The sequence below is a fragment of the Coregonus clupeaformis genome, chromosome 5 (assembly GCF_020615455.1).
Source record: "Coregonus clupeaformis isolate EN_2021a chromosome 5, ASM2061545v1, whole genome shotgun sequence".
NCBI lineage: Eukaryota > Metazoa > Chordata > Actinopteri > Salmoniformes > Salmonidae > Coregonus > Coregonus clupeaformis.
The window spans coordinates 41,230,249-41,252,553 of record NC_059196.1 but is presented as its reverse complement, the minus strand read 5'-3'; the positions used below and the strand labels follow the sequence as shown (position 1 = coordinate 41,252,553).

Sequence of the window (22,305 nt, the reverse complement as noted above, 5' to 3'; positions counted from 1 at the left end):
CGGTAAGGCAGGAGATTAGGGCGGACACGCTCTCGTGTCCCGAGGGCGCCGGGTACACGGTGGCCAGGTATAGCTCCACCTGGAGAAGGAAGCCCTGACACCCGGCAGCGGTCCCATCGTAGGCCCTCGGGAGCGAGAGTCGAATTCCCCTGGGTTCCGGAGCGGGAATGGGCTGACTGGCTGATGGTGATGGCAGGGGAGGTGGAGTTGGGGGTGTCCTCGGGTCTCCCAGCGTTGAAGTGTGTTAATAACATCCTGCAGGGCGGTCCCGATCCGAAGGATCTGGTCATTCTGCTCCCGGACCCGATCCTCCAAAGTCTCCTGTGCTGCTGCGGCTCCTGCTGATTCCATTCTGAATGGTGTGTGATTCTGTCAGCGGGTGCTGTAGGTGGGTGTGGTGTGGGAATCAGGCGCAGGACGCAGAAGATAAGTCCAAAAGACTTTAGTAATGCACACTCAAAACACGATCCAACAGCCCGGAGGCGAGAAAATGCGCACACAGGCGTAAACAAAAGGGCGCACTAAACATGTGCGAAAAATACTCTCCTACACAAAGGAGGCCAGCTACAATAGCGCACTGTAAATAGTAGCGCACCAACACGACAGCGAAAACAATCACACACAACACCTGACAAACACAACGAGAACTTATAGGACACTAATGACGCTAAACGACAACAGGTGTACATAATCCAGACAAAACCAAACGAACATAGAAACATACAACGGTGGCAGCTAGTATTCCGGAGACGACGAACGCCGAAGCCTGCCCGAGCAAGGAAGAGAGGCAGCCTCGGCCGAAACCGTGACAATAGGTGTTAAGGGTTAGGCTTAGGGTTAGGAGTTAGGGTTAGGTTTAGGATTGGTCCACACAAGGATAGTAAAACAAACGTGTGTGTATGTGTGTCTGTGTGTGTGTGTGTGTGTGTGCATGCGTGTATGTGTGTGTATGTGTATGTGTGTGTGTGTATGCGTGCGTGTACCATCCATCAGCATGAGACATGAGGCGCACAGAGGGAACGACTGGAGAGAGACCCTGTTACTGTGACTGGAGAGAGACCCTGTCTGGAGAGAGAGACCCTGTTACTGTGACTGGAGAGAGACCCTGTTACTGTGACTGGAGAGAGACCCTGTTACTGTGACTGGAGAGAGACCCTGTCTGGAGAGAGAGACCCTGTTACTGTGACTGGAGAGAGACCCTGTTACTGTGACTGGAGAGAGACCCTGTCTGGAGAGAGAGACCCTGTTACTGTGACTGGAGAGAGACCCTGTTACTGTGTGACGACCCTCCCACTCTGTCTGCCGTATTCTCTCTTTGTTCTTGTTTCCTTGTTAGGATGCCGGTGGGCGGAGTTGGGAGGGTCGTCAGCTACATGGGAAACACCTGGGCCGGGTTGTCCCAGGATAAATGGACCTCTTCTACATTCATTAGGGAGACTCTCTCCAGGCAGATACTTTGATTTTGGTTGTGATATTTTTGTGGCCTTTTTTGGGTTGTTTGCTTTGGCACTTATCAACACTTTTCTATATTACATTTATGCAAGCAAACACTCACTTACACTACTGATTACTGATTACACACCCCATTGTTATTTCAGTTAGTTACTTTAATTAATAAATATATACTTTGAGTACTCCTTGTCTCCACGTGTCTCCCCTTTTGTTACGAACTTGAGCCGGTTCGTGACAAGTGGGGGGCTCGTCCGGGATTTTGAACTGGTTGTGTTTGGGAGAACGTGGAGTTAATGTCCAATGCTGTAGGGTTTTTCTTTGTAAATTTTGTTAGTTTGTTTGAGTTTGATAGGCCAGTATTGGTTGCCTTTGGGTTTTGTACTGCGTTGGAGAGAGTACATTGGTTAGTTTCCAGTCCCTGCCCAGCCTGGAAACTCTTGCTCTACTCGCTGTTGGGACATCGGTCTGAGGTGAGTACAATCGGCTGTGTACCTCAGTGGGAGATTGGGTAGGGTAGTGACATTTGCTACCCGGAGCTATAGCTTTTTCCCCGGATAGGCTTAGTGACGTGTTTTGTTTGGGATACGTTGGGCATGGTTAAATGTTTGTTATTTTTGTGTGGTGTCAGTGGACTGAGCAGTTGTCTCGGGGCACATCCGTGGCTTGGGGAAATCTACCAGCGTGCTGGGGGTTTAATTCCTTGCCAGCGGGCTACAGTGCGTAATTACCCACCGCGAATCTGCACGAAGACTAGGGTTGAGTTATTGTAGGTTGGGGAAGCTCCATATCCCAGCTCTCTTCTGTGGTGCTCGGTGTGATTGTCATTTCTCTTGTGTCTGGTGTGCTCAGCAGAGGGGTTGAGCAAGATTATTATGATCTATATATATATTTTTTTTTCCTGATTATGGCGTCTAATGTAGATGAGTTCATTCGCTTTCCATCAGAAGAACTGTTAGAATTATGTACTAAAGAACAGCTGTTGAAGGTTGCTGAACACTACAAGGTTGAAATTAGTGATAAACGCCTAAAAAATTCTATTAGGTTAATATTGAAGGCCAATTTGATGGAGAGTGGTATTCTGGATGTTACCACTGGGGCAGCCTCTGCTGAGGACACGTTGTCTCCCGATATGTTACAATGATCGCTCCATCGGTTAGTCATAGTAGTCTTCTTTTTGAACAGCAGAAAGAACTGCTTCTGTTACAGCTAGAGCATGGACAAAGAGCTAAAATGGAGTATGAACAAGCTAAAATGGAGCATGAACGAAATGGACAGAGAGCTAAAATGGAGCATGAACAAGCTAAAATGGAGCATGATCGTGTAAAATATGAAAGGGGAATTGGAATTTAAACAGGATATGGAGCGTGCTAAAATCAAGCTGCAACAAGAGCGACTAGAGTTGGTTAGGGGAAGGAAAGCTCTCAGGGGAGAGTTTGCTCTGGGAAGATGACCCAGAGTTACCTAGGGGTCGTTCCTCTTTTGGTCGTAATCCAGACACATTTGATATTGTTGGGAATTTACGGTTGTTGCCCCAGTTTAATGAAAAGGACCCGGAGACATTCTTTTCGTTGTTTGAGCGTGTTGCTGACGCTAGGAGTTGGCCTGATTCTGATCGCACTTTGATGTTGCAGTGTGTGCTGACTGGTAAAGCGCAAGAAGCATATTCAGCTCTTAGTGTAGCAGACAGTGTTAGTTATGAGAAGGTTAAAACGGCTGTGTTACAGAGTTATGAATTGGTCCCTGAGGCTTACCGCCAACGATTTAGAACGTTAAAAAAGGGATGATCAGCAGACTCATGTTGAGTTTGCGCGAATATTATCTTCACAGTTCAATCGCTGGTGTTCCGCCTCTGCAGTTATGACTTTCCAAGGGCTGTGTGATCTGATTATGTTAGAACAATTTAAGGACACAATCCCTGATCGTATAGCGACGTACATTAACGAACGAAAAATAAAGACTGTCGCTGAAGCTGCGGTTTTGGCAGATGAATATGTGTTGACTCACACACATTTTTTTGCAGAACCCCGTATTCGGAGTGAGTGGGGGTGTTTGCAGAGAGTTGGGCCTCGCTCGCCGAGATACTTCGGTTCCCGGGCAGAGTTTCATTCAACTGGGGTTGAGCCTGATACCCGTGGTAAAACTGACTTTGGTCAAGAGTGTCACTACTGTCGAGAATTAGGTCATTGGAAGAATGAATGTCCGATTCTTAGGTCTAGGGGTAAATTCAGTACAGGTGCTTATGGTAAATCGAGGCCTATAGCGTTAGCAGCGCCTGTTCCACATCAGTTCACTCCTGACGCATTGTCTCATGCTCAGAGCCATGTGAAGGGCTATATTGATCCCGACTATTTACCTTTTGTTACGGAGGGTTTTGTGTCTATGGTAGGAAGTAAGAACCTAGTGCCAGTAAAGATCCTAAGAGATACAGGTGCCTCTGAATCATTTGTGTTGGAATCTGTGTTACCCTTCTCTGCGGAGACTGATTCGGGGAATAGTGTTCTAATTAGGGGAATAGGTTTGAACACTCTGTCAGTTCCATTGCATAAACTGATGTTGGATTGTGGACTGGTGAAAGGTGAGGTTGTTGTGGGGGGTGCGTCCTTCATTGCCTATTGAGGGTGTTGACGTGATCCTTGGAAATAACTTGGCTGGGGAGCGTGTGTGGCCTATCGTGTTTCCATCTTTAGCGGTTTCTAATAAGCCTTCAATTGTAGGGATTCCTGATGAGAGTGCGCAGAATTTCCCAGAGGTGTTTTCTGCGTGTGCAGTGACGCGTTCTATGATCCCTGATGACTTGGTTACGGAACTGGCTAACGAGAATACCATAAAGAAGTCTGTTACTGTTTTCCCTGTTATCCCGTTATCCGTATCCCGCTCCGATTTAATCGAGGCGCAACGGGCTGACCCTACATTAGAAGAGTTGCGGGACCAGATTGTGCCTGTAGAACAGTTGGGAGATGTCGCACAGGGCTATTTTCTCCAAGAGGAGGTCCTGATGAGGAAGTGGATGTCTCATGGTAGTTGTTTTCTGGGGGAGGCGATTAGTCAGGTTGTGGTACCAGTTAGGCTTCGTGAGTTGGTGCTGACAACTTCTCACAACGACGTTGCTGGGCATATGGGTGTGAGAAAAACCTACAATCACATATTACGACATTTTTTTTGGCCAAGATTAAAGAGGGATGTTTCTGATTTCATCAAAACTTGTCACACCTGTCAATTAACTGGTAAACCTAATCAAGCTATTAAGCCGGTACCACTGTTCCCTATTCCTGTACTCAGTAAACCTTTTGAGTATTTGATTATTGATTGTGTTGGTCCTCTGCCTCGTTCTAGAAAGGGTAGTAATTATTTGTTGACTGTGATGTGTCAGACCACTGGGTTTCCTGTTGCCTACCCTCTCCGGTCTATCACGACTAAGGCTGTGTTAAAAGCTTTGACTCAGTTTCTCTCACTGTTTGGAATCCCTAAGGTCATTCAAAGTGATCAAGGATCTAATTTCACCTCTAATCTCTTTGGACAGGTTCTCCAACAACTCCATATTAAACACAACTTGTCTAGCGCTTATCATGCCCAAAGTCAAGGAGCACTGGAACGTTTCCATCAAACACTTAAGTCTTTGTTGAGAGCTTATTGTACTGAGATGGATAAGGATTGGGAGGAGGGGTTGCCTTGGTTACTGTTAGCTGCTAGGGAGGTTTCACAGGAGAGCACGGGTTTTAGCCCAAATGACCTAGTGTTTGGACATCGGGTGCGTGGGCTTTTATCTGTTCTCCAGGATGACTGGAAGTCTCCCGAGCCTCCTCAGTCCCTGTTATCATATGTGGGTGATTTTCGGCGACGCTTGTATGCCGCTGGGGAAATGGCTAAAGAGGAGCTATCATCTTCACAGGACAGGATGAAGAGCATATATGATCGCGAGCTGAGCCTCATCACTTTAGTCCAGGTGATCAGGTTCTGGCTCTGCTGCCAATTGTTGGTTCTCCTTTTCAAGCCAAGTTTCAAGGTTCATATACAGTGGTGCGCCAGTACACTGAGCAAAATTATCTAGTTGCCACTCCAGAACGGAGGAAAGCACACCAACTGTGCCATGTAAATTTGTTAAAACCCTATTATGCACGTTCCTCTGAGACTGAACAGGGGGAGTCTACAGAGGACGGTAAGGCTGTTCTTTTGGCTGATATTGTTTATTCCCTGAGTTCTGGTCATGCTAGGTCTGTGCAGGAGCAGGAAGATGTTTCTGGTCCTGACGATTGCATACTGCAGGGTAGATTGAAAAATTCAGAGACACTGGAGATTGTAGATAGCCTTCTTACTCATCTACCTGTTGATGAGCGGAAAGAGAGGGTTGGTTTGATTCAGAGATTTCCAGGGTTGTTTTCGGATACACCTACACGTACAAACTTAATAGAACATGATATTGACATTGGAGATGCTGACCCCATTCGTCAACGGTTCTATAGAGTTTCTTCAGAGAAACTGCGTTGTCTGGATGCTGAGGTCAGGTACATGCTGGAGAGTAAAATAGCAGATCCTTCTTTCTCCAGTTGGGCTTCTCCCTGTATCTTGGGCAGTAAATCGGATGGAACAAATAGATTTTGTACGGACTACCGTAAGGTAAACGATGTCACTGGGCCGGATTCATTTCCTCTTCCTCGGATGGAGGACTGCGTTGGTCAAGTCGGGCGAGCTACGTTTGTGAGCAAATTTGACCTGTTAAAGGGGTATTGGCAGGTGCCACTGATGAGTAGGGCACGTGAAATCTCTGCCTTTATTACACCTGTTGGTCTGTACTCGTATTCGGTTATGAGTTTCGGACTGCGTAATGCGCCTGCCACTTTTCAGCGATTTATGAACAGGGTTGTCTCTGGTCTGGCCGGGTTGCGCTGTTTATCTGGACGATGTAGTGATATATGCAGATGCTTGGGAGGAGCATCTGTCCCGTATTCAGGCCTTGTTCGGACGTCTGGCTGCGGGTCGCCTCACGATGAATTTGGCTGAATGTGAGTTTGCTCAGGCGACTGTGGTATACCTTGGAAAGGTGGTTGGGCAGGGTGACGTGCGCCCTGTTCATGAATATTGATGTGACCGACCATTGTTTGATTTTGTCATGTTCTATCTTTCCTGTTTGTCCCCTCCTAGTCTTGTGTTCTTCTTTCCTCTTAAAGGTTGCTTCCTGTGTAAAGGTTGCTGAGGGCTGGAGAGGAGGATGATGGGTGGGGCAAGTGGAGGTGTGAACATGTACAATTTGTCAGGTTGGGACGCAGGGACTGGTATGTTGGTCCGGGGTCCTTGTTGGTCCCCGGTCTTATGGGGGGGGGTGTGACGACCCTCCCACTCTGTCTGCCGTATTCTCTCTTTGTTCTTGTTTCCTTGTTAGGATGCCGGTGGGCGGAGTTGGGAGGGTCGTCAGCTACATGGGAAACACCTGGGCCGGGTTGTCCCAGGATAAATGGACCTCTTCTACATTCATTAGGGAGACTCTCTCCAGGCAGATACTTTGATTTTGGTTGTGATATTTTTGTGGCCTTTTTTGGGTTGTTTGCTTTGGCACTTATCAACACTTTTCTATATTACATTTATGCAAGCAAACACTCACTTACACTACTGATTACTGATTACACACCCCATTGTTATTTCAGTTAGTTACTTTAATTAATAAATATATACTTTGAGTACTCCTTGTCTCCACGTGTCTCCCTTTTGTTACGAACTTGAGCCGGTTCGTGACAACTGTGACTGGAGAGAGACCCTGTTACTGTGACTGGAGAGAGACCCTGTTACTGTGACTGGAGAGAGACCCTGTCTGGAGAGAGAGACCCTGTTACTGTGACTGGAGAGAGACCCTGTTACTGTGACTGGAGAGAGACCCTGTTACTGTAACTAGACAGAGATCCTGTCATCTTTTCTGCCATCTACCAATGTATCCTCCCTATCTAAAGTGGACTGACACTAAATCTTATTAACTTAAACTCCAGACATCTTCCGCCTCACATCTCCCACAGAGAGAGAGAAAGAGTGAGAGAGAGAGAGATAGAGATAAATAGACAATAAGACACTAATCCACCACTGCTGCGCTACACACATGCTCACTCACTTGATACACACGTACACACACACAGGTTCATCAGTGCGGAACATTAAGACTAAGAACAGGCCCAGAGCCCCGGTTACTACTGACACAGTTCATCTCCAGTGGGACACCTGTTTTAACCTCCCTCCCTCACACACGCACATACACACACACACACACACACACACACACACACACACACGCACATACACATACACACACACATTCACACACACACACACACACACTCACACACACACAAACACACACACATGCACACACACATTCACACACACACACACACTCACACACACACACATGCACACACACACACACACACACACATACACACGTACAAACACACACACACACATACACACACACACATACACACACCACAGCCAAGCCCATACCCAGCCCAGCCCAGGACAGCACACAGTATGACACAGGTCTGTAATAGTGTCGTCACAATACCAGAATTTTGAATTCGATACCGATACCAGGTTCTGTATCACGCTACTCGAAACCATCACGGTACTCAATACCAAAACGATACCAAAACGAGACCGATCTTTTTACTTCAATATCATTACATTTGAAATGTTTGATGTCAATTTTTCAGAGACAGCCACATATGCATTAATTAATCAATTATACAATTATAAAATCACTTTGACTTTGTTTTTACCAATCTAACTACAAAACAACATAATTGTAATCATTTATTTGAATGGTAAATATCTATTGATAAACTGGGTAAATCAAGATAGCCTAGGTCTATTCACAGTACAGGTGAATGCATATATGAATGCACTGAGTTATTGAGCTTTCTTTTGGCTGATTTCATGGGCCTACAGATGACAAACAATCTGTTTCCTTTCTATTTGGGACATTTACATAGAAGAAGCAATCTATTATTTTACAAGACCTCTTTAAGACCTAATGACGTCAATCACACACAGTGAGAGAGACAGGAGAGACGTGACTGACTCAATGCTGGAAATAATGTAAAGCGCAAAGCCTTATTATTATTCGCCAAACAGCTTTAAACCGATTTATGTTTTTTTCAAGAGTCTCATTCTATTTCTACTGGCGTCAACTTCTGGAGAGCACAGTGCGGAAATGATTTATGGCTCTCTCATGGTTCTGAATGCTTCGCTGGAGTCATCACTCTAAAGAATAATTTCAGTGGAAGTATTTTGCACTCAGACTGTGACCCTTCTGCTCACTTTCTTTGTCTTGTTATCAACTACAACAACATTACTATTATTACTACCAACATTTATGGGTACAATTCGAAACTAAATTGGTGTTAGCTTCAGCTGTAAACTAGCAAGGAAAGTTAGCCAACAAAGCTGGAAGCTACCTGTACCTTCTTGCATTGTAAAGTGTTCTAGCCTGTAATGGACATTGTTTTGTGTACAGTAATTAACAGTTGCAACATTTCTACATGCCGTGTGGCGCAGACACGGTGTCCTCAAGCTATAAGGGGACATCGGCTCGGTGTACTCAGGCTATAAGGGGACATCAGCTCGGTGTACTCACGCTATAAGGGGACATCAGCCCGGTGTACTCGGGCTATAAGGGGACATCGGCTCGGTGTACTCAGGCTATAAAGGGACATCAGCTCGGTGTACTCACGCTATAAGGGGACATCAGCCCGGTGTACTCGCGCTATAAGGGGACATCAGCTCGGTGTACTCAGGCTATAAGGGGAGATCAGCTCGGTGTACTCACGCTATAAGGGGACATCGGCTTGGTGTACTGGCGCTATAAGGGGACATCGGCTCGGTGTACTCGCGCTATAAGGGGACATTGGCTCGGTGTACTCGCGCTATAAGGGGACATCGGCTCAGTGTACTCGCGTTATAAGGGGACATTGGCTCGGTGTACTCGCGCTATAAGGGGACATCGGCTCAGTGTACTCGCGTTATAAGGGGACATCAGCACGGTGTACTCGCGTTATAAGGGGACATCAGCCCGGTGTACTCGCGTTATAAGGGGACATCAGCCCGGTGTACTCGCGCTATAAGGGGACATCGGCTTGGTGTACTCGCGCTATAAGGGGACATCAGCTCGGTGTACTCGCGCTATAAGGGGACATCGGCTTGGTGTACTCGCGCTATAAGGGGACATCGGCTCGGTGTACTCGCGCTATAAGGGGACATCGGCTCGGTGTACTCGCGTTATAAGGGGACATCAGCCCGGTGTACTAGCGCTATAAGGGGACATCAGCTCGATGTACTCGCGTTATAAGGGGACATCGGCTCGGTGTACTCGCGCTATAAGGGGACATCGGCTCGGTTTACTCGCGCTATAAGGGGACATCAGCTCGGTGTACTCACGCTATTAGGGGACATCAGCTCAGTGTACTCGGCTATAAAGGGACATCAGCTCTGTGTACTCGCGCTATAAGGGTACATCAATCTGTCACAAGCCGGGCTAGAACTCCGGTCTCAAATGTGTAGAGCTGGGGGTACTACCCCTTGCCACAGAGGAGATGTTGTAGGACCCAAATGAAACACCCCAGGCAATACTCCAGGTAAGTAGATTTAATGTTCAAAACAGGAGGCAAAACAAAACAACTCCCCGAGGGGAGAAAAACAAACTAAAGATAACTTCGAATAACTTACTAGGACTGATACGGTGGGACAAAGCAGGAGACACATAGACAGGACGCAATAACCAAGTGAGAAACAAGGGGAAAACACACAGCTAAAATACTCAAGGGGAAACAAGGCACAGGTGACATAGATAAGCTAATTAGGACACATGAGGAAAAACTAAGGCAAAGGGGGAACACAGCTGACCTCTAGAGGCCAGGAGACAAACAGGGGAAGCAGGAAGCTGACAGGACCCCCTCCTCTAGGAACGACTCCTGACGTTCCTTCCAGAACACCCTGGCCCCAGGGTGCGAAAATCTCGGATCAACCCTGGGTCCAGGATGTCCCTGGCCGGAACCCAGGAGCGCTCCTCTGGCCCGTAGCCCTCCCAGTCCACCAGATACTGCAGAGAGTTCTGGACCCTCCGGGAGTCCAGTATCCGGCGGACTGTGTAGGCTGGCTGGCCGTCTATGATCCTGGGAGGTGGCGGGGGTCTGTGTGGGGGGCAAAAGGAGAAGACAAGACAGGTTTAAGGAGTGAAACATGGAAAGTGGGGTTAACTCTAAGGGAGCGAGGCAGAACTAAACGATACGACACAGGGTTAACCTTTCTAGAAATGCGGAAAGGGCCGATGTATCTCTGGGAAAGCTTCTTGGATTCGACCCGGAGGGGCAAGTTCTTAGTGGCCAACCAAACTCTCTGACCAGCTCGGAAACTAGGGGCCGTCCGGCGGTGGCGATTAGCCTGACTTTGGTATCTCTGGGAGGTCCGAAGGAGGGTACACCTGGCCTTCTTCCAGGTCCGCCTACAGCGTTGGACAAAGCGCTGGGCCGAGGGAACACCAACTTGCGCCTCTTCCTCTGGAAACAAAGGAGGGTTGTAACCGAACTGGCATTCGAAGGGGGACAATCCGGTGGCTGAGGACTGGAGGGTGTTGTGGGCATATTCAGCCCAAATGATATAGGTGGCCCAAGACGTGGGATTACTGGCCGCCATACACCGCAGGGTGGTCTCCAGATCCTGATTAATCCGTTCCGTTTGGCCATTAGACTCTGGATGGAATCCTGACGATAGGCTGGCTGTGGCCCCAATAAGCCTGCAGAAGGCCCCCCAAAACCGGGACGAGAATTGGGGACCTCGGTCAGAGACCACGTCCAGGGGAATGCCAAATATCCGGAAGACATGGTTCATGAGGAGCTCCGCAGTCTCCTTAGCCGAGGGCAGCTTGGGCAGGGGAATAAACCGGGCAGCCTTAGAGAAACGGTCTACCACCACAAGGATGACGGTGTTGCCCTGGGATAGAGGAAGTCCCGTAACAAAGTCCAGAGAAAGGTGTGACCATGGCCTTCGAGGAACAGGTAAGGGATGGAGCAGTCCCTGGGGTCGCTGGCGTGTCGACTTTCCCTGGTTGCACACAGGGCAGGCCTCAACATAGACCTGCACGTCCTTCTTGATGGACGGCCACCAAAACCGCCGTCGGAGGAACTCCAGTGTGCGAGCACTGCCAGGATGGCATGTCAAGGGCGACTCATGACCCCACTGCAAGACGCGGGCCCGAACCGAGAGAGGAACGTACAGGCGACCGGCAGGACCACCGCCTGGATCGGGCTCATGGGCAAGAGCTTCTCGTACCCCTCTTTCTAGTTCCCACTGAAGAGGTGCGACGATCCTAGACCTCGGAATAATCGATGCCAAGGGCTTCTCTTGTACCTCGGGAGAATAGACTCGAGACAGAGCATCCGGCTTGACGTTCTTGGTGCCAGGTCGGTAAGTCAGGATGAACTGGAATCGATTAAAGAAAAGAGACCATCGTGCTTGCCGAGGGTTCATCCGCTTAGCCTGTTGGAGATATTCCAGGTTCTTGTGGTCTGTGAGAACCTGGAAAGGGTGCTGAGCCCCCTCAAGCCAATGGCGCCACTCTTCCAAGGCCAGTTTAACCGCAAGCAACTCTAGATCCCCCACGTGGTAGTTGCGCTCGGCCTCAGACAGGCGGCGAGACATGAAGGCACAAGGGTGTAATCTCCCATCCGCACCCCTCTGAGACAGGACGGCTCCCACCCCCCACCTCTGAGGCGTCCACCTCCACCACGAAAGGTCTCTCTGGGTCAGGGGTCACCAGAATCGGAGCAGAAGTGAAGCGGCGCTTGAGATCCTCGAAGGCCCCTGCTGCTTCCGGATCCCAGTGAATCTTGGTCCCTCCTCCCTTGGTAAGCGTCGTCAAGGGGGCTACCACCGAGCTGAAATTCTTAATGAACTTCCGATAGAAGTTAGAAAAGCCAATGAACCGTTGAACCTCCTTGACCGTGGCAGGTGTGGGCCAATCGTGGACCGCCTTGACCTTCTTGGGATCCATCTCTAGGTGCCCGGGAGTGACAATAAACCCGAGAAACTGAGTCTGAGAAACATGAAATTCACACTTCTCAGGCTTAACGTAGAGGTGATTGTCAAGGAGCCTCTGGAGAACCCGGCTAACATGCCCCTCATGCTCCTTCAGTGACCTCGAGAAGATGAGGATATCGTCCAGGTACACGAAGACGAACAGATTAAGCATATCCCGGAGAACATCATTAATCAGGGCTTGGAATACTGCGGGGGCATTGGTGAGCCCGAACGGCATCACCCGATATTCATAGTGTCCCGTGGGCGTGTTGAACGCCGTCTTCCATTCGTCTCCTGGCCGGATCCGCACGAGATGGTAAGCATTGCGGAGATCCAGCTTAGTAAAAATGGAAGCCCCTTGAAGCAGCTCAAAAGCAGTGGCCATGAGAGGAAGAGGGTATCGATTCCGAACCGTGATCTTGTTGAGTCCCCGGTAATCAATACAAGGCCTCAGACCCCCGTCTTTCTTTTCAACAAAAAGAAGCCCGCCCCAGCCGGGAAGTAGAGGCATAGATGAGGCCGGCTGCCAAGGACTCCTTAATGTAGGTGTCCATAGCTGCGTGCTCGGGGAGGACAAGGAAAAGATCCGACCTCTAGGAGGGCAGCACCCAGGGAGTAGATCAATGGCACAGTCATAAGTGCGATGAGGCGGTAAGGCAGTAGCCCGGGCCTTGCTGAACACTGCTTTGAACCGATGGTAAACACTGGGGACTCGGGAGACGTCAACAGACTCTTGAAACTGGGTACTAGGGGCTGAGGAACTCTGAAGCATGCAGGTGAGTTGGCAAGTGGGACCCCAGCTAAGAATGGTGCCAGTAGGCCAGTCGATCTGGGGATTATGTCTGCATAGCCAAGGGTGACCCAGGATAATAGGATACTCGGGAGAGTCAATGAGATAGAAGGTCTCCTCCTGCTGGTGTTGAGAGATGGTAAGTCGCAGGGGACTGAGTCGCCTCAGTAACTTTTCCTGGTTCCAGAGGTCTGCCATCTAAGGCTGTAACTGCCTGGGGTTGAGGAAGTAGTTGGGTAGGGATCTTAAGTTCCTTAGCCAAGGTTACATCCATAAAATCACCTGCGGCACCGGAATCGATCATAGCCTGGACCCGATGCTGGTGGCCCTCCCAGGACAGAGTGGCTGGAATAGCTAGGACCGCGTTAGTAGGAGGAGCTCTAATTTTCCCCATCACAACCCTCCTGTAGCTGGGCGGGGACAGGCGTTTCCCGAAAGCTCGGGGCAAGTGGAGCGGAAGTGGCCGGCAACCCCGCAGTAGAGGCACCGACGCTCCCTCATGCGACGTTCCCTTTCGTTGGAAGAAAGCCTGGAACGGCCTAACTGCATGCTCTCCGGGGAATCCTGGGGCAGTTCAGGAGCCGGGGCAGCTCTGAATGACGGAATCCAAACAGGAGAAACAGAGCTGCTCAGAGGAACTTGGGACTGAGACACCTGACGGCGAGCCGTTCTCCGCTCTCTTAGACGATTGTCCAGGCGGATGGCCAAGGCTATGAGGGACTCGAGATCTTCCGCTGGTTCACGGGTGGCTAACTCATCTTGAAGGGGCTCAGATAACCCTCCCTGAAAGCAGACCCTCAGCGCTTCATCATTCCATCCGCTCCTTGCTGCTATGGTTCGGAACTCAATGGCAAAATCTGCCGTGCTTCGGGGCCCTGACGGAGAGACAGTAGGCGCTTGGAAGCCTCCCGCCCACTGACAGGATGATCGAACACCCGCTTGAACTCTTCTACAAATGCAGCGTGGGAGTCACAACAGGCCTCCTGGGACTGCCACACCGCAGAGGCCCAGGCGAGCGCCTTGTCTGAAAGAAGGGTAATGAGGTAGGCAATCTTGGAACGGTCTGTGGGAAAACTTGAGGGTTGGAGCTCGAAGGTGAGGGAGCATTGGGTGAGGAAACCCTGACAAGAGCTTGGATCCCCAGAAAAGGGCTTGGGAGGTGGTAGTCGGGGCTCCGCCAACCGAGAAGGCCTGTCGTCACTGGGAGGTGACCGGGGGAAGGGGGAGAACCAAGGAGGCGTTCAAAGAGCTGGTGAAGGGAACTCATCATTTCGGCCAGGAGTTGAGAATGTCTAGCCATCAGCTCCTCTTGTCGGCTGAGAACGGCTTCATGGCGCTGGAAAGAAGCCTCATGTCGAATGATCACCGCCAACAGGTCCTGGGAACTGAGTGTTTCTGGGTCCATGATTGACTTGGTTATTCTGTCACAAGCCGGGCTAGAACTCCGGTCTCAAATGTGTAGAGCTGGGGGTACTACCCCTTGCCACAGAGGAGATGTTGTAGGACCCAAATGAAACACCCCAGGCAATACTCCAGGTAAGTAGATTTAATGTTCAAAACAGGAGGCAAAACAAAACAACTCCCCGAGGGGAGAAAAACAAACTAAAGATAACTTCGAATAACTTACTAGGACTGATACGGTGGGACAAAGCAGGAGACACATAGACAGGACGCAATAACCAAGTGAGAAACAAGGGGAAAACACACAGCTAAAATACTCAAGGGGAAACAAGGCACAGGTGACATAGATAAGCTAATTAGGACACATGAGGAAAAACTAAGGCAAAGGGGAACACAGCTGACCTCTAGAGGCCAGGAGACAAACAGGGGAAGCAGGAAGCTGACACAATCAGTAGATGACGCAAGACACATTTGATAGAATTACCGAAAGTAACAAAAATTCTAGTACTGAACCGTTTTGTCATGTTCTTGCATCAAAAAAGTACCGAAGTTTCAGTATACCGTGCAACACTAGTCTGTAACTATCCAGCTTTCACACAGTCTGAGAGAGAGAGAAAGAGAGAGAGAGAGAGAGAGAGAGAGAGAGAGAGAGAGAGAGAGAGAGAGAGAGAGAGAGAGAGAGAGAGAGAGAGAGAGAGAGAGAGAGAGAGATTACATTTAAAATGTCTTTATTCTTTTGAAACTTCTGAGTGTAATGTTTACTGTTAATATGTATTGTTTATTTCACTTTTGTTTACTATCAACTTCACTTGCTTTGGCAATGTTAACAGACGTTTCCCATGCCAATAAAGCCCTTAAATTGAAATTGAAATTGAAATTGAATTGAGAGAGAGAGAGAGAGAGAGAGAGAGAGAGAGAGAGAGAGAGAGAGAGAGAGAGAGAGAGAGAGAGAGAGAGAGAGAGAGAGAGAGAGAGAGAGAGAGAGAGAGTGAGTGATACCAATCAACTCTGTTTTATCACACAGAGTCCCCAACAGTACTTGTTTCATATCAACACCACTGGGTACACTATGGCAGCCCAGTCCAACAAGATCTCATAGTTTCCCTTTGAAATTCAACATATTAATTGAACATCTATTTTCTTCTGCATTAATTCTACGTGGCTACAGGGTTAATTCTGCATGGATATAGGGTTAAAATAGAAACAACTCAAAGGGTTAAGTTTAGGGCTGGGAATTGCCAGCGACCTCACGATATGTTATTATCATGATACTTAGGTGCCGATTCGCTATATATTGCGATTCTCACAATTCTATATGTATTGCGACTCGATACTGTGATTTTATTTCGATTCGATGTTCCAAACATATTGCTCACTATATGCCTGCTGCAGAGAGACAAGAGAGAACATGAAAAAACAAGTTTTAATCAGTCAGGGAAATAAAACTTGCGATATCGTCAAAACGATATGATATATCAATCAAAAATAATATCCTGATATGTAACTGTATCGATTTTTTACCCCATCACTAGTAATGTTTAGGTATTAATTCCAAGTGGTTAAGGTTAGGGCTATGGTTTGGGGAAGGCTTAAAACTAAATAATGACAAACAACGCACTATTACCATCAGGTATCATCAGTATTCACAGTATTCTCGCGACTTGCTAGATCATAGTAAACTACAGTGGCGCGGTTGTCTAAGCAGCGTGCTCCCTCTCCGAGCATTACAAGTTTTTTTGTTTGTTTTGTGAGCGCCGAGGAAGGCATATATCAACGTCCTCAGGACCTTTTGAAACGTCTGAAATTGAAGTCTATTTCTAGTGATCAGGCTGGCCAAGTCACAGCCTTCTATAGTCAGAGGAAAGTCACCAACAGTTCTTCATATAGAAATAACAAAGCTGCCCTCAGCAGTAGCAGCTTTCGAGAGAGGGTAGTTGAGGATGACTTTGACAAATTTGGTCTTGATAAGAAAGCAGCAGCATCCTTATTCAACACATACACAAACACAACCACACTTAATTTTCTTCCCCCATTGCCTTTTTCGATAATGTATTCCAAGCCAGTAAGTGCTAGTGTCTTTTCATTTCCCCCTGTTACTCTTGCTTCAATTTGCCAAATCAACCACAGAGCTTTAGTCCTTGGGCCAAATTCAACATGACGGGAATTGGCCTGGCTCAACCGTAGAAAACAAGTTATTGGGCCTCAATATGACACACAACTCTGGGGATGATTTAAAGAAGGTTTAGACAGAGATTATCTCATAAGAAAGACCAGGAAGTCCACATGGAAATCGGCTGTTTCAATAGTTCCATTCAGTTCCATTTACCAAGAGGAGATCTATGGTGATTCCATTAGGTTCCCAGTGCAGATGTACTTCCTGAGGGATCTGGACGTTGATGACATCACATAGACCTCCCTCATCTCATTGTAGACACAGACCAGCCATGTTCTCAAGCTAAGCTGACACAGCAACCCCTTGCCCCTCCTCCTCCTATAGTGAATGATAGCCTCATATACACCTCTAACTCTTGATTGACAGCTGCCACTCTGTGTGTGGTACAAGGTTTGAGTGCACACACGCACACACAGACACATACACAAACTCTTATCTGGTAGTACTCACAGGCATTTGTGACGGCGAAGCTGTTAGCTGTCTCGATGTTGTCGACGTGGGGTACCAGGTTGAAAGGAGCCTCCGTGGCATTGGGGCTGGTGTTGTGCAGGAAGATAGCCAATCGAAACGCTGTGTACTCCTGATCTGTGTTCCTGATAAATAGACCACCTATAGATGAGGAGAAAGAGAGTTGGTTTTGAACTGTGCTTCATTGGCACAGGGTTTACCAAACTGGGTCCTGGGGCCCCCGCTGGGTGCACATTTTGTCAAAAATGGGGGGATAGTGAGAAATGGCTGAGACGGGCAGTGGGGGGGGGTTCTGATTCTGAAATCCGTAGAGGATAGAGGGGGAGAGAGAGACAGGAGAGAGAGCGAGAGGGAGAGAGGGAGACAGGGAGAGAGAGACAGAGAGTAGGACAGAGGAGAGAGAGAGGGAGCGAGAGAGTGAGAGAGTAAGACAGAGGGAGAGAGAGAGAGGGAGCGAGAGAGAGAGAGAGAGAGAGAGAGAGAGAGAGAGAGAGAGAGAGAGAGAGAGAGAGAGAGAGAGAGAGAGAGAGAGAGAGAGAGAGAGAGAGAGAGAGAGAGAGAGAGAGAGAGAGAGTAAGACAGAGGGAGAGAGAGGCATCAGAAAGACCAGAGTATGACTGAGGGTAAGGTGACAGATGCAGAGTGGCGGGGAGGGTGAGAGATAGAGGGAGAGGAAGGGTAAGGTGACAGATGAAGAGTGGCGGGGAGGGTGAGAGATAGAGGGAGAGGAAGGGTAAGGTGACAGATGCAGAGTGGCGGGGAGGGTGAGAGATAGAGGGAGAGGAAGGGTAAGGTGACAGATGAAGAGTGGCGGGGAGGGTGAGAGATAGAGGGAGAGGAAGGGTAAGGTGACAGATGCAGAGTGGCGGGGAGGGTGAGAGATAGAGGGAGAGGAAGGGTAAGGTGACAGATGAAGAGTGGCGGGGAGGGTGAGAGATAGAGGGAGAGGAAGGGTAAGGTGACAGATGAAGAGTGGCGGGGAGGGTGAGAGATAGAGGGAGAGGAAGGGTAAGGTGACAGATGAAGAGTGGCGTGGAGGGTGAGAGATAGAGGGAGAGGAAGGGTAAGGTGACAGATGAAGAGTGGCGGGGAGGGTGAGAGATAGAGGGAGAGGAAGGGTAAGGTGACAGATGAAGAGTGGCGGGGAGGGTGAGAGATAGAGGGAGAGGAAGGGTAAGGTGACAGATGAAGAGTGGCGGGGAGGGTGAGAGATAGAGGGAGAGGAAGGGTAAGGTGACAGATGCAGAGTGGCGGGGAGGGTGAGAGATAGAGGGAGAGGAAGGGTAAGGTGACAGATGAAGAGTGGTGGGGAGGGTGAGAGATAGAGGGAGAGGAACGGTAAGGTGACAGATGCAGAGTGGCGGGGAGGGTGAGAGATAGAGGGAGAGGAAGGGTAAGGTGACAGATGAAGAGTGGCGGGGAGGGTGAGAGATAGAGGGAGAGGAAGGGTAAGGTGACAGATGAAGAGTGGCGGGGAGGGTGAGAGATAGAGGGAGAGGAAGGGTAAGGTGACAGATGAAGAGTGGCGGGGAGGGTGAGAGATAGAGGGAGAGGAAGGGTAAGGTGACAGATGAAGAGTGGCGGGGAGGGTGAGAGATAGAGGGAGAGGAAGGGTAAGGTGACAGATGAAGAGTGGCGGGGAGGGTGAGAGATAGAGGGAGAGGAAGGGTAAGGTGACAGATGAAGAGTGGCGGGAGGGTGAGAGATAGAGGGAGAGGAAGGGTAAGGTGACAGATGCAGAGTGGCGGGGAGGGTGAGAGATAGAGGGAGAGGAAGGGTAAGGTGACAGATGAAGAGTGGCGGGGAGGGTGAGAGATAGAGGGAGAGGAAGGGTAAGGTGACAGATGCAGAGTGGCAGGGAGGGTGAGAGATAGAGGGAGAGGAAGGGTAAGGTGACAGATGCAGAGTAGCGGGGAGGGTGAGAGATAGAGGGAGAGGAAGGGTAAGGTGACAGATGCAGAGTAGCGGGGAGGGTGAGAGATAGAGGGAGAGGAAGGGTAAGGTGACAGATGAAGAGTGGCAGGGAGGGGAGGGTGAGAGATAGAGGGAGAGGAAGGGTAAGGTGACAGATGCAGAGTGGCAGGGAGGGTGAGAGATAGAGGGAGAGGAAGGGTAAGGTGACAGATGCAGAGTAGCGGGGAGGGTGAGAGATAGAGGGAGAGGAAGGGTAAGGTGACAGATGCAGAGTAGCAGGGAGGGTGAGAGATAGAGGGAGAGGAAGGGTAAGGTGACAGATGCAGAGTAGCGGGGAGGGTGAGAGATAGAGGGAGAGGAAGGGTAAGGTGTCAGATGAAGAGTGAGAGTGGCGGGAGGGTGAGAGATAGAGGAAGGGTAAGATGACAGATGAAGGGCCTCCCGAGTGGCACAGTGGTCTAAGGCAATGCATCGCAGTGCTAGAGGCATCAATACAGATCCGGGTTCGATCCCAGGCTGTGTAGCAGCCGGCCGCGACCGGGAGACTCATGAGGCGGCGAACAATTAGCCCAGCGTCGTCCGGGTTAAGGCAGGGTTTGGCCTCTGGGATGTCCTTGTCCCATCGCGCTCTAGCGACTCCTTGTGGCAGACGCTGACTTCTGTCGCAAGCCGTACAGTGTTTCCTCCGACACATTGGTGCGGCTGGCTTCCAGGTTAAGCGAGCAGTGTGTCAAGAAGCAGTGCGGCTTTGCAGGGTCGTGTTTTGAAGGACACATGGCTCTCGACCTTCGCCTCTCCCGAGTCCGTACAGGAGTTGCAGCGATGGGACAAGACTGTAACTACCAATTGGATATCATGAAATTGGGTATATTTTTTTTTTCCGCACAAACATCACCTCAAATGACATGTCATTCACAAACATCCCAAAAACATCACTTCACATGTCATTCACAACATTTTACATTTACATTTTAGTCATTTAGCAGACACTCTTATCCAGAGCGACTTACAGGAGCAATTAGGGTTAAGTGCCTTGCTCAAGGGCATATCGACAGGCTCGGGGATTAGAACCAGCTACCTTTCGGTTACTGGCACAACGCTCTTAACCACTAAGCTACCTGCCGCCCCAGCGACATCATCCCAAACATCACTTCAAATTGCATGTCATTCACAAACATCTCAAAACATCACCTCAAATGGCATGTCATTTACAAACATCCCAAACATCACCTCACATCACGTAATTCACAAACATCCCAAACATCACCTCAAATGGCCTGTCATTCACAAACATCACAAACATCACCTTAAATGACGTCATTCACAAACATCCCAAACATCACCTCAAATGACATGTCATTCACAAACATCCAACAGTTGTTTAATAGAAGTCAGACACCGAGCGTAGAGTCTGCTTTGGGTATTACTGAAGCCTGAATGCAACTCACGATCACTTATCTTTCCTCTGCATTAACTACAGTAACACAAATCTATTTCTAAGGCATTGCAACATTACATGTTTTTTTTACATTCTCCAAGGAATTGATTTTCCTCTGCCTTAAGTTCCATTCCACTTGTGTGTATTGAAGGGATATGCAAATGCTTTCTCAAGTGAACAGGCAGGTAGGGGTTGAGGGGTGTGTATGTGTGTGTGTGTGTGTGTGTGTGTGTGTGTCCAGCAGACCATATTAACTTTATCGGCAGCTCAGTGAAAGGAGCGAGAAAGAGTCAGAGACCAGAATCTAATTACAGTGCCTCTCCTCCTGCACCCCGCAAGGAGTGATGTAGAGCATACATTAACACACACCTCTAGAACAGAGCACCATGTGTGTGTGTCTGTGTGTCTGTGTGCGTGTCTGTGTGTGTGCATGTGTGTGTGTGTGTGTTTGTATAGGACTGTTATAGGATGGGGTATACAACTGACGCAGGGCAGTGGATCAGGTTTAATAGAAACTTTGATCCGGGTCTAGCCCCTGCTGATCGGGTCCGGCTCGGATCGGGTAGCCAGGGTTATCCTACTATGTGTGGCACTTGAAGATGCTGCAGTGGCAATCTGACACAGTACGGAACAAAGCGTCATAAAACATTCATGAGCGCAGGATGCCCGTTTGAAAATACAAATAACGCGAAAGAGAGGAAGAGCGAGCAGAGACAAAACGGAAGAGAGAGAGAGAGAGAGAGAGAGAGAGAGAGAGAGAGAGAGAGAGAGAGAGAACCATTTAACCTCCGGTTCCGACAACAGGAAAACAATTACCACAATTATGAATAATCACCTGACAGCCAAACAGACAGCGTTTTCCCTCTGTAGGCTACTTAGGTTAACAGAAATAATGGCAATGCAAATCCTCTAAAATAAATACACATCATTGAGGACGAAAACAGTTTAAGACTCCTTAAAACCCTGGCTATAACAAGTGTCTATTTTTAAAGGTCTTTAGCCTACTCACCTATCTGAACACTGCTGGGGAAAGCCCCAGTCGCTAGCACCCAAAGGGCGGAAAACACCCCGAGAAAGTGCGGGTAAATAATCCTCATTTTCCGTCCCTTAAAAACTGTGGAGAGACATAGAGGAGGAGGACACAATGTGAGTGAGAAGGAGGGAAAAGAGAAAAAGAGGCCGGAGTTTTAACAATCCATAGTGGGCTTGTTCCCCCCGCAGTGTCCGCTGCCGCTGGAGAGCGCTCTGTCTGGCTCGGTAAACGCTAAACCGAGCACATGCACGATGCGTGGAAGAGAGCGCGAGAAGGAAAAGAGAGAGAACAACTCGCCAGTGGTGAGGAGCGACTACAGCCTGCATGGAAGGATTGGACATGCGCGCCCCCTCTCTCTCTCGCTCTCTCTCTCTCTCTCTCTCTCTCTCTCTCTCTCTCTCTCTCTCTCGCTCTCTCTCTCTCTCTCTCTCTCTCTCTCTCTCAAACACATACACTCTCACTCTCACACACACCCTCTCTCTGCCTGCCCGCCCCTCCTTCAATCTCTCTTTTCCAAACCTGTCTACTTTAACTAGCCATTACGGTAAATCAAACAGCTCCTTTGATAAGAATTCGTCTGGTTT

General features: G+C 48.9%; 1 protein-coding gene across 7 annotated transcripts in view; it reads right to left on the bottom strand.

Annotated features, from left to right (window-relative positions):
• LOC121558060 (glutamate receptor 4) overlaps positions 1-22,064 on the bottom strand; it is a 188,241-nt gene extending 166,177 nt beyond the window's left edge. For all 7 annotated transcript variants that reach the window (XM_041871541.2, XM_041871542.2, XM_041871543.2 and 4 more), the window contains exons 1-2: positions 21,698-22,064; positions 17,319-17,477 (exon numbers count right to left, since the gene is read on the bottom strand). In XM_041871541.2, coding sequence (XP_041727475.1) covers positions 17,319-17,477; positions 21,698-21,785 — 247 coding nt within the window. In that variant the 5' untranslated portion in view covers positions 21,786-22,064. The remainder of the gene's footprint in view (positions 1-17,318; positions 17,478-21,697) is intronic.
• Positions 22,065-22,305: the final 241 nt, after the last annotated feature.